This window comes from Bipolaris victoriae (assembly GCF_000527765.1).
Source record: "Bipolaris victoriae FI3 unplaced genomic scaffold scaffold_175, whole genome shotgun sequence".
NCBI lineage: Eukaryota > Fungi > Ascomycota > Dothideomycetes > Pleosporales > Pleosporaceae > Bipolaris > Bipolaris victoriae.
The window spans coordinates 28226-39657 of NW_014575217.1; the positions used below are offsets into that span (position 1 = coordinate 28226).

Consider the following 11432-nt stretch of genomic DNA (forward strand, 5'->3'; position numbering starts at 1 on the left):
GTGCACTTTGGACCTCAGCTGTTCCTGATTGCGTCGCAGGCTCCATGACGTCTGCACAGGAGGTCGAGTAGATTACGTGCGACAATGACCAACCAGAGCCATCAGGCGTTTGGTGTGGACAGAGCACTGTGCACATGGGAGCGATAGGCGAAACGACGATTTGGGAGCCGCATCGCAGACACGGAGCGGGGGGGTACTAGTCCAGTGTCAGGAGTCAGTATGTAAGTTGCATGGCGATATGAGTGGTGGTACCTTGAATGTGCTGTGTAATATTACTGGCATGTGTGCAGGGGGCGAGGGAGCGAGGGAGCGAGGGAGCGAAGGAGTCGAGTCGAGTCGAGTCGAGGCCTTGGTGGGGTCGAGTGGGGTATGTGTGGTATGTAGTGTACGCAGGCAGTGTATGGATGTATGGAACCGCAGGGTACATGTAAGTACGCCAAGGCTCGCTTGCGGATGGAAACGTGCCGAGCCGTGTGAACGATTACCTGGTGGGCTGGCTGTGGACTGGTTTTATTATGGACTGGCTGTGTGTGTGTGTGTGTGTGCGTGTGGATTGGTGGTCGACTGGCTGGCTGGGTTGCACCTGCCTGATCAGAGGCTGAGGGCCGGAGGCGAGGCGAAGGCGAGGCTTGGGCCATAGCACTCACTCCATTCCCCTCCCTCCCACTGCACGCTGGCCCTTACCACCTGCATCACCCTCTCCAACACCACCTTCACCGTTACCTTGCCCCCTGCCACCCATGGCTGACATTGGCGCCCAAATCGCCCTTGTAAGTCACCAGCTGCACCTGTGCCCGTGCCTGTCCCGCGTCTGACATTGACCCTCGCCCAGGACTCAGATGAGACGGATTCGGCCTTTGGCGATGACTCGGCGTCGTAAGTCTACACCATCATCTACCATGCGTCATCGGTCAAGGAATAGCCGTCTCTAACAACAACCCTTGTAGCGAGACAACATCACTCAAGTCGGCCGTTGTAAACTACAAGTATCGCAACGGCCGCCGCTACCACGCCTACAAGGAAGGCTCATACTGTGCGCCCACCTGCCCTGCCCTACTAGTCTCATTCCTCTACTTTACCCAAGTACTTTGCCTATTGACTACTTGACAGGGGGGCCCAATGATGAGACACAGGCCGAGCAGCTCGACATTGTGTATGCACTGCACCCGCCCGTGACCATGTACCACCATATTGACTGTACCCCCATAGTCATCACATATGTCTCCTCCTGCTCGATGGCGAGCTGTACATGGCCCCGTTGACCAAAGACCCAATGGTATGCCCCACCACGGCTGCCATACTTAGACGCTCGTATTGACTCTTCGCTCCCTTCTTCTAGCGTGTATTGGACTTGGGTACTGGTACTGGTATGCAATCACCAACAACCCACTTGACCGGCCGCTTCAGACTAACTTGACAGGAATATGGGCAATGTCAGTCTTTGGCCCGTCTCTGCCGCCCAAACTAACACACAGTCCACAGTGATTTTGCCGACAGATTCCCCTCGTGCGAGGTCCGTGTTCAATACCAAACAAATATTCACCCCAGATTGTGCTCTAATTCTATGACATAGGTGCTGGGAACCGACCTCAGCCCCACACAACCCTCCATGATACCCCCTAACCTTCGCTTCGAGGTCGATGACTTCACTGAGCCTTGGCTATTCCGCAAAGAGAGTTTTGATCTCATCCACGCACGATCCCTCTTTGGCTGTGTCGCTGATTGGCCCAAGTTCTACCAGGAAGCACTCGAGTATGTCGCCTTGCCTCGCTCCCATCTTTCCCTGCGCTGCTAACTCCATCCTACCAGTCACCTCCAGCCCGGCGGTTGGTTTGAACAACTCGAAATGTCCGTTGTTCCCAAATCCGACGACGGCACCGTAGAACCTGGCTCCATCTTTGACAAGTGGGGCAAGATTTCGGTCGAACTCGGTGAGAAGTTTGGAAAATCGCTGCGCACTGCCGACGAGGCCAAGGCTGGCATCGAGGCTGCCGGCTTCATCAACGTTGTTGAACACCGCTGGAAACTGCCCATTGGCGGTTGGCCTGCTGACAAGCGCTTCAAGGAGCTTGGCCTCTACAACCGCATCAACTGGGAGCAAGGCATAGAAGGGTGGAGCATCTATCTACTCACCACCCTTATGAAATGGACCATCGAAGAAGTCCAAGTCTACTTGGCTCTGATGCGCCAGGCCTTGCGTGATCGACGCATCCATGCCTATCAAGAAGTGTCGTTGGTCTATGGCCAGAAGCCACCAAGGCCGTCAGCGCCTTCACCATGATGCGCCTGTTTTTAATGTAACTGTCCATCTCATAGCGTGCGATATCTGACATGAATTTAAGATTTTGTCTATCTGACGATACGTTACCGTGAGTATGTGGCAGGCATGTTGAAGAAAATGAACAAGAAAGACAAAGAAGAAGAGAAAAAAGTAAAACAAAACACAACCTGTTGAAAGGCTTATGCGTCTGTGTCATGCAACGCAATATGCCCGCCCAGTCAGAGTGATGAACTCCCCACCCCCTGCAGAACGCCGGATCCCGAACACTAACGCCAATTGTGTTGTACCTGACGCCCCGCGTTTCTATCTCCTGTTGATAAGGTTGAGAAACTCCTGGCGAGTCTTTTCCCGCGAACGCATGCAACCAAGCATACAGCTCGTAGTCGTTGTAGCACCCGTCTTCTGAACCCCGCGCATCACCATGCAAAGATGGCTCGACTCCACCACCACCGCAACTCCCTGTGGCTGCAGCATCTCGGAAAGCGCCAGCGCAACCTGCTTCGTCAGCCGCTCTTGCACTTGGAACCGGCGGGCAAACATTTCGGCAATGCGCGCCAGCTTCGACAGGCCGATGACGCGGCGGTTGGGGATGTAACCAATATGCATCTAATGCGGACAGTACAGTTAGTCGATCTGTTTTTCTTTCCAACCAAATAGTTTCAAGTCATGGGGAAACAACCTGCACTTACTTTTCCGGTAAAGGGCACCAAGTGGTGCTCGCACAGCGAAAATATCTCAATGTCCCGTACAATCACCAATTCGTCGTGGTCTTCGTGAAAGACGGCTCCGTTGACAATATCCCGCAGGTTCTCCTCGTAGCCTTTGGTGAAGAAGAGCAGCGCCTTTGCGTACCGCTCGGGTGTGTCCAGCAGACCCTCGCGATCAGGATCCTCGCCCAGACACTCGAGCATTGTCCGTACAGCCCCCGATAGCTTCTTCAGATTCTCCGCCTTCTCTTCATCCGTCGCCTCCTTTCGATGCCGTGTGCCCTTACTAGGCCAGCTAAGCCCATCAAAGTCAATCGTCGGATGCTGGGTATATGGGCTGTGCGCGCGGCTCGTTGCAAGCGGCGTTTGGACGATAGCGTCCTCGCCCTCGGATTCGTTCTCCGTGTGGCCGTTGCTCATTTCGAGTCCGCTGTCCGTACTGCCATCATTGTTGTTTGCTGCAAAAGCCTTCGCGGGGAAATAACCAGTCGGCCCGTCGAAGTTTACCACTTGCCGGCCCCGGTTGGACGTCTCAATGGCGTTGAAGAGATTTTCCCGTTCCTTCTTATCGCGAGCCTCGGTCGTGAGTCTGAGCGGCGAGCCTCCATTCACCATGTGCGACGGCACAGCGGAATGTGGTTTGGTCGTGTCGGCGTCCATGATGGCGGGGGTGTGGGGATATCGCAACAGGGTTTCGTGATGGAGTGATCGGGGCTTATATTTACTATGTCGGTATACTTATGTAAGAGTAATGACTAGGTCAGACCTGGGCAAGAGAGCAAGTGCAAGAGCGAGGGCAAAGTTGCCAAAAGATGAGAAACGGTCCAGTAATACATGGTTCCTACAAATTCCTAGTCGCGCCGGTCCATATGACTGCATAGGAATAACTTTGTCCTAACCCCGGCGAAATGCGGCTTAGCGTGCCATGACCTGACGCCACGCTACACTACTGGCTACCGAATGCGCACGTGATGCGAACCAGAACGGGCTGCAGCCAGACTAGGAGGGAGCGCCCGGCTCTCTGCACTCCAACAACAACCCTTCTACCCACCCCCACCCTCCCCCATCAATACACTCCGCTGCAGCCACACATACTCATCACCCTTTTAGTTGGCGCTTCTCTTCTCTGTTTTTTGATGGTGCAGCGATAACGGCGATGACAACGACTGCCATGCTTACAATGAGGGGCAGACGGCGAAGATGAGGTGGTTGGCGATACCTGGCGCGCCCTCCCAGGCAGGCTCTGGCCTGTCTCGCAACTTTACTCCGCAGTCCCATCTTGCCGCCATTCCCAGCAACAGAAGATGCGCGCATGCCTCTTCGCCCACAGTACATTGCAAAGCAGGCGACAACACTACCGGTTTGCGCCTATCACGGCATGACTGAGGACGCCATTATATGTGCTGCTTCTACTACTATACTAGAATGAGGGTCTACGAAGTGTCTTTTGGACGCACCCTCATTGCACCACCACCACCACCACTCTAGGGAGTCACTTACCCGCCGCGCATCACCACATAACTAGTTACTAATTCTTCTCCATGTCGCGCCTCTGATGTATACTGCATCACTATCGGTGAATAGGTGGGAAGGTTAATGACTGTCAGCTGTCGTCGCCTATCGGTCACGGCTGGGTGTGTCCCCACAACCGCCCATCACTCAGCTTCGCGTGTCCCAGCCATGTGCTCGGAATATTGTCGTTGGGGCGGGGGGTTTGTTGGTTTCCCGGCTCCTTCGGTCACGATATATGGAAGATGGTCTTGTTGGGAGTCTCCTCTTGGTAAAGCGAGTCGGCTGCGACTATACTCAGTGGCCTTAAGCCGCATGTTGCTGTCGGTGGGATCATGGCGCATTCGCCCTACACCTGTTTGTTGCTCCTGCTCCATGCTTCCTCGTGGATACAAGCATATGCTGCATTCCCTCCCGTAGTGGACTGCCTCGCTCGCATGAGCCCACGGTATTCAACATCGGACCATATCCACAGCCCAGCGGAGATCAACTCAGCTTTCATTCTTGACCACCAGCGGAAATCCAAAACCCCCCCTTCGGTTCGTGTGCAGGCGCTTGCCAACACGTATATTCCGGTTAGAAGTCCTCAAACCGTCTATGAATCCTACACCGGATGAGGGAATTGCCTTCTGCGAAGGCTTCGCAGTATGGATTGTCTGCCATGAGTCGGTTGTCTTTTGCATGCAGTAGATAGTTGTCGTGAAGCCTGGCGGCGGCCTGCCCTTGATGCACAGCAGCCAGAAGATGGAAAGTAGACACACTCCGGAAGACGGCCGTGGGCAGCACGCAAGCACACAAGCACACTAGGACCCGAGACTGAAGGGACGGGGTTTGGGGTTGGATGGGGATGCGTCCTTTGGAGGAGGGCCTCCTTGTCACGAGGCCTTGGCGTCATCGATAGCGGCAAGCGAAAGGACCGGCCGGTGCAAAGGCACTGCAACAGTAGCGTCTGCAGCCACGACAGCATCATTCAGAAGCGCACTGACATCAGGCAGCGCATTCCCGCTTGTCTTTCGGACCAGTTGCAGTGGTATCTCTTTTCTTTTCTCTCTCACTATCTGATCATCGGCTGGGGGGTTCGGAGATAGAGTTCCTTCCTGCTCGGCTAGGCTGTCGCTCTGACCCGCGAATCTTTTGATGCTGCAACCTTGCGACTTCTGATGATCCTCTTGCCTCTATGGCTGCCCTGCGACGGGCTCAGGATATAGACGAGCGGAGAACTGAGGCATCGCCTGACCGAGGTAGGGAACGTCCCAAAGACCGCCACCGCGACCGCAGCTACGACCCTCGGACATCGTCACCAGCACCACGGGCGGGCAGACATCATTCCAGGCATCGCGCTCACGACCACGACGCCCGCTCATCAGGCAAACACGGCCGAGGCCATTCGCGCGACAAAAGCCTCGACAGGGACCGCACGCGTCGGCGAAGTCGGAGCGCCTCCAAGGAGGACCGCTATCGAGGCTCAGAGAGGGAAGCCAGTGCAGACAGGGTTGCCCACCCCCATCGTCGACACCACCACCATCATCATCACCATCACCATCACCACCACCGCCACGACACGACGCCATCCTCCAAACACTATCACAGTCGCTCCCCATCCCCTAGGCCATCATCCAAACGCGTAAAACGCCCGCGGAGTCGCAGCACAGTGCGCTCCAGGTCGCCTACACGACGTGCAGATTCCTCGGGCCGGCCGTCGGCAAGGGCATACTCGCCTCGCCCTCATACCTCTGACCGCGATCGGCTGCCTCGACGGAACACCCCCAACAGTTACTTGCCGCCCGCTTCACACAGGCGTCAGTCGCCATCCGTAGACACCTACTACAGACCAGCAACACAACGTGCACGGAAGAGATCGGTTTCACCCGATAGAAGGTCCAGGCGTGAATTGTCGCCGAGGGCATTGTCCCCGGGGTGGACTCACGGGAGGACCACGCCGCCCTTGGATCATTCTCGTGAAAGGTCCTACAAACCCAGTCCTGTTCGTGGTCGAACAAGAAGTCGCAGTCGAGCACCAAGACGCGTCAGGTCTCGCTCGTCGCTCCGCAGACGGTCTCCAACATCTGTTCGCAAAAGTTCGCCCCCCAGCTCTAAACGAGCTAGGACTCCACCACGCAGAAGTCGATCACCTCCTATACCCATACGACGTCGTCAATCCCGTTCACCCTCTCGAGGGTCAAAGTCAAGATACCCTACTAAGCACGTTTCCCGCAGAAGTTCACCGGTATCTGGATCTGGCTACAATTCGGATACGTCCAGGGGTCGTAGAGACGAGAACAAGATGAGAGGAGCCTACCATTACCAAGGCCGTGGTGGATTTCAGCAATCCCCACCCTATCCTTCCCACAACCAATACTCTCCTCAAAATCAGTCACCCTACCACAGCGGCAGAGGGGGTTGGAGCAACCAGTCCTATCCAAACCACGGGTAAGTTATATTCATCATTTACTCACTTCGCGCTAACTTTGACAGATCTCCTCCACATGGCTACAATTCAGGGCAATCCCCATATCATCAAAGTCAGTCTCCTGGCTACTACCAAAACCAGTCATATCCTCAATCCGGTTTTCAATCCAGTTCACATCGGGGTGGACATGGTGGCTTCCGCGGTAACAGCTTTCACGGTTCCGATCGGCGGATCTCAGGCCCTGCCGGAGGTGCTCCCTTTAGTGGGCCTGGTGGCCGGGGTCGAGGCGCTGCGCCTACCCAATTCTCAAATCTCTCATGGACACCCGCGTCTGGAACACGAGGCGGTCGTCCCGCCACCGAAGCGCCACGCCCACAGCCTCTTCCCACATCACAGACGGTAGCTGATTCCACATCTGTCGACGCTGATGACAATCCTTTCCGCCCTTCGAAAGATCTACGGGTAGAGGATGAGGGTTCAAAAGAAGAGCAAAACCCCGCTCCTCTGGCCAAGTCTTCTGCTACGCTCCCAACAGCAACGAAGTCGGGATTCGGGTTCTCACTCAAGACAAAGAATCCGGTGCCTCCAGCAAGCAAAGCAAAATTGGTGCTGGAGGAGCCCGAGAAAGCCGAGCCAGTGTCGAAAGAGTCACTACTCGATCCAAAAGCAAAAGTTGAAGCAGCACGCGACGTTGCTCCCCGCTATGCCGAGTCAAGAAGTGATCGAGACAGAGATCCAAGAGAGAGGGACTACGATCATAATCGAGAACGAGACCTTCGGGAGCGAGACATCAGGGAACGAGACCGTCGCTACGATAACTATCACGACCGCAAACCGACTTATCGAGACCCCCGCGAACGAGATCCTCGAGACATCCGAGATTCCCGTGATCCCTATTATCGTGGTAGGGAAAGGGAATTCCGAGACCCGCGCGACCGAGACTTTAGGGACCCTCGGGATATTCGAGATGGGCGTGATATTCGGGAAAGGGATTCGCGGGACTTGCGAGATCCAAGGGACGTGCGAGACCCAAGAGACCGCCGGGAGCCGTACTTTCCACGAAGGCATGATGATAGGCGGCCAGATCCACGCCCTATTGCTCGACCAGAACGAAGGACACCGCCCCCTCAGATACCAAAAACCAAGACAATTACAAAGAAACGAGAAAAGCCACGACCTACATTAGCCCCAGAGCATGCAGCCTCGGAATCGGTGTACTACAGGAAACCCGGCAATGAGTCAGTGGTCGGATCAGGCACGTATGGAAAGGTCTTCAAAGGAGTGCATGTCTACACAAAGGATATGGTTGCACTAAAGAAGATTCGTATGGAAGGCGAACGCGATGGCGTATGTATTCCTTGTGAACATATACAAGATCTTTTGCTGACATTTTGCAGTTTCCAGTCACCGCCATTCGCGAGGTTAAACTATTGCAATCTCTCAACCATCCCAACATTGTTAACCTCCGTGAGGTGATGGTGGAGAAGAATGACTGCTACATGGTCTTCGAATACCTTTCCCACGATTTAACCGGCCTTTTAAACCATCCGACATTTAAACTTGAAACATCGCACAAGAAAGACCTTGCAAAGCAACTGTTCGAAGGTCTTGATTATCTCCATCGACGTGGGGTTTTGCATCGCGATATCAAGGCGGCCAATATTCTCGTGTCTAACACCGGACAACTAAAACTGGCTGATTTTGGTCTCGCCCGTTTCTACTCGAAGAGTGGTAAGCTGGACTACACCAATCGCGTCATCACCATCTGGTACCGATCCCCTGAATTGTTACTTGGAGAAACGCAATATGGCCCAGCGGTCGATATCTGGTCAGCAGCATGCGTGCTTGTGGAGATTTTCACGCGACACGCCATTTTCCCGGGTGATGGTGGAGAAATCAATCAGCTTGAAAAGATTTACAACGTCCTTGGTACGCCAACAGTACAGGATTGGCCTGGCATCGTGGACATGCAGTGGTTTGAGCTGCTACGCCCAACTGAACGTAAGAAGTCGACGTTCGCAGAAAAGTACAAGGACCGTGTCAGCCCTATGGCTTTCGAGTTGCTTCAGGCAATGTTCTTATTTGACCCAAATGCACGGCCGGCGGCGGCCGACGTGCTCGAGCATCCTTTCTTCACCAGCGAGGCTCCTGCGCCAAAACGAGCCGAGGCGTTGAAAGAACTTGAAGGGGATTGGCATGAATTCGAAAGCAAAGCACTTCGGAAAGAAAAAGAAAAGCAGGACAAGGAGGCGCGGCGGGCTGCTCGCGAGGAAAAAGACAATGCAAGAAAAGATGAGGGCAAGCGACGAGCGGATGCAGCGGTGGGTGAAGAGAGAGATGCTAAGCGTGCGAAGAGCGGAGATGTCACAGCATAGTATGCCAGGTATTCATGTTTTTGAGGTCACTGCTGATACCATGGGCGACGGTGATAATGTTTGTACTATTAATTAGAAATCTTTTTTCTATATGCTCTTAGATGCGTACGTATGGGTACCGAGTCTATGAAACATGCATGCACGGTCATGTAGCTAGATCTTACGGAAGACTGGATACTGGTCACCAACCTCCATCGGCAGCAATCCAAAAGAAACATAAGAGTCAATGTTCTCGGGCTCTAGGGCTACAAAGGCCAAGCCCGCATTCTTCTGGGCGGCGCTGACGAAGAAGCTGCCGGCTGGCAACGCAACCTGTTGCACAGAACTCTCTGTAGTCACCGTATTTAGGATTGCTCCCTCGTAATATGAGGAAGCAAACTTTGAAGAAGTAATGTTGTAGACCTCGACCTCTCCCCGAAACGCCTCTGGCATGGTCTCAACGTCCAAGCCAGAGACCCTCAAGCGCTCAGCGAGATCAGCCCATGCACGAGGGATGATGTAGCCCTGAGGCCTCGCACGGGTGAGGTTCGCCGTTGCCGGGGTATTGCTTGCGAATTCGACGGGCAGCTGCACAACATCTCCCGTGCGGCGATCGACCATTGTAAACGTACGATTGGCATAGTTGGGGTAGTCGGTAACCACAATGTCCTGTTTGCTTGCCGCAAAATCCGCAATAGCATTGTCCACTGTGCTCTTGACCTGCTCGGCATTGTCCCTTGCTGCTTCGAGCACGCCGAGAATCATCTGTAGACCCGCGAGCGTCCTGCGCTTGAACTGCTGGTTCGCAATGCCGATGCCCCGCGTCTCGAAAAGGAACGTGATGCACTGTGTTAGACCCATGGCGTTGCGCCCAATCTTCGCGTCGGTGCCGGCTTCGACGAGACGCGGCGGGTTGCGGCTCGAAGCTGTCATGTACTGCTCGCCACGCAGGCCTCGAGAGATGAGCGACGCATTGATGGCCGGTGCGAAGAGCGTCTCCGAGAGCTCGCGAATCTCGGGATGTATGTTGAGGTTTTTGGCGCTCGAATACATGGCGTCGGCTGCGTTGCTGTAGTGGGTCGAGTAGAGTGTCGCTGCGCCGTATTCGTGCAAGTCAATGGCAATGGTAGGTGAGAAGGTGCTGAACCATTCTTTGATATTGCGGGTCTGCTGGCGAGCGAGTTTGGTGTGATCGCGGTTTGGATCGAAGTTGGTGGCCAAGGTACGTTGGAAGTAGGCGTTACCGTCTGGGTTGTAACGCGGGAGCACGAGGATGTCCATTTTCTCCAGCAAGGTGGCGGCCCATACTGGGTTGTTGTCCATGGCCCCAAGTAAGGCGAGCGCGGCTTCATCGCCAGCGGGTTCGTTGCCATGGACCGAGCCTTGAATCCAGACTTTGAGCTTCTCTGAAGTCGTGTTTGATGCGGATGACGTCGAGAGTAGGGCGTAGGGAAATGTTTTGCCTTCTTCGCTAAGGAAATCGGCAATTTGGTACTTCATCCATGAAGGGTTTTTTGCAGCGAGGTCGCTAATGAATCTTTCTACTAGAATGTTAGAATCAACAATTATGTTACAGCAAGTCGAATTTGTGTACCCAATTGACCAAGTGAAGTTGCCCCCTCGGTGCCCTCGAACCATCCAGGATCAAAAGTGGCATTGGACATGAAGGCAGGGCTGTAGAGCGTCACATTGGGCGCTGGGAATGCCGCCTGCTCTACAAGCTGCGAATCGAAGCTTACAGCGCCATGGTTTTCTCCATACTGGGTTTGCGCCGATGCATATGCTGCGAACAGCACGATAGTAGAAGAGCGTCTCATCCTCGCTGTGCCACTTAAGATGGGGATGGAGACACCAAAACTCAAATTGCGCATACAAACGCTCTTATCCCATGTTCCTTTCTTCTCTTTCCCCATTTTTCCACGATGGGGGATACGTCAGTCAAGACGCGCATTTTGCCTGTTGGAGTACGGAGGTGCCTTTCAAAAGTATTGTCTGACGCTAATCTCGGCGCTTCGGTGCAACTCTTCTTGGCGCAACTCCCACCTTTGAGCTGAGGGGCTGTCTAATCAGTCTACCTACTACTACGTAGCTATCTTTTTTACTATGGCTCCTTATACTGATGTATATACCCGTACCTTAGTAATCGCGTTAAAGTCACCTCCTATTGGCAA

At 54.2% G+C, this 11432-nt stretch overlaps 5 protein-coding genes across 5 annotated transcripts; 3 read left to right on the forward strand and 2 right to left on the reverse strand.

Moving 5' to 3' along the window:
- Window positions 1–740: 740 nt before the first annotated feature.
- On the forward strand, window positions 741–2281 carry COCVIDRAFT_31686 (hypothetical protein; the record flags this gene model as incomplete). The annotated part of the gene is made up of 10 exons (XM_014695153.1): window positions 741–770; window positions 833–876; window positions 948–1033; window positions 1111–1153; window positions 1210–1276; window positions 1340–1367; window positions 1421–1433; window positions 1483–1513; window positions 1574–1752; window positions 1810–2281. 10 exons carry the CDS (start codon window positions 741–743, stop codon window positions 2279–2281), a joined length of 993 nt encoding a protein of 330 aa, XP_014550639.1.
- A 303-nt stretch (window positions 2282–2584) lies between these two features.
- On the reverse strand, window positions 2585–3648 carry COCVIDRAFT_31687 (hypothetical protein; the record flags this gene model as incomplete). Its single annotated transcript, XM_014695154.1, has 2 exons — window positions 2585–2887; window positions 2971–3648. The coding sequence occupies 2 exons, from the start codon at window positions 3646–3648 to the stop codon at window positions 2585–2587; spliced, it is 981 nt and encodes a 326-aa protein (XP_014550640.1).
- A 2026-nt stretch (window positions 3649–5674) lies between these two features.
- COCVIDRAFT_60641 (hypothetical protein) lies at window positions 5675–7369 on the forward strand (the record flags this gene model as incomplete). The annotated part of the gene is made up of 2 exons (XM_014695155.1): window positions 5675–6927; window positions 6973–7369. Coding segments are annotated over 2 exons (1650 nt in total), but the record flags the coding sequence as incomplete, so codon positions are not given.
- Window positions 7370–8068: 699 nt separating this feature from the next.
- COCVIDRAFT_114967 (hypothetical protein) lies at window positions 8069–9282 on the forward strand (the record flags this gene model as incomplete). Its single annotated transcript, XM_014695156.1, has 2 exons — window positions 8069–8254; window positions 8305–9282. Coding segments are annotated over 2 exons (1164 nt in total), but the record flags the coding sequence as incomplete, so codon positions are not given.
- Window positions 9283–9435: 153 nt separating this feature from the next.
- On the reverse strand, window positions 9436–11078 carry COCVIDRAFT_42912 (hypothetical protein; the record flags this gene model as incomplete). Its single annotated transcript, XM_014695157.1, has 2 exons — window positions 9436–10802; window positions 10856–11078. 2 exons carry the CDS (start codon window positions 11076–11078, stop codon window positions 9436–9438), a joined length of 1590 nt encoding a protein of 529 aa, XP_014550643.1.
- Window positions 11079–11432: the final 354 nt, after the last annotated feature.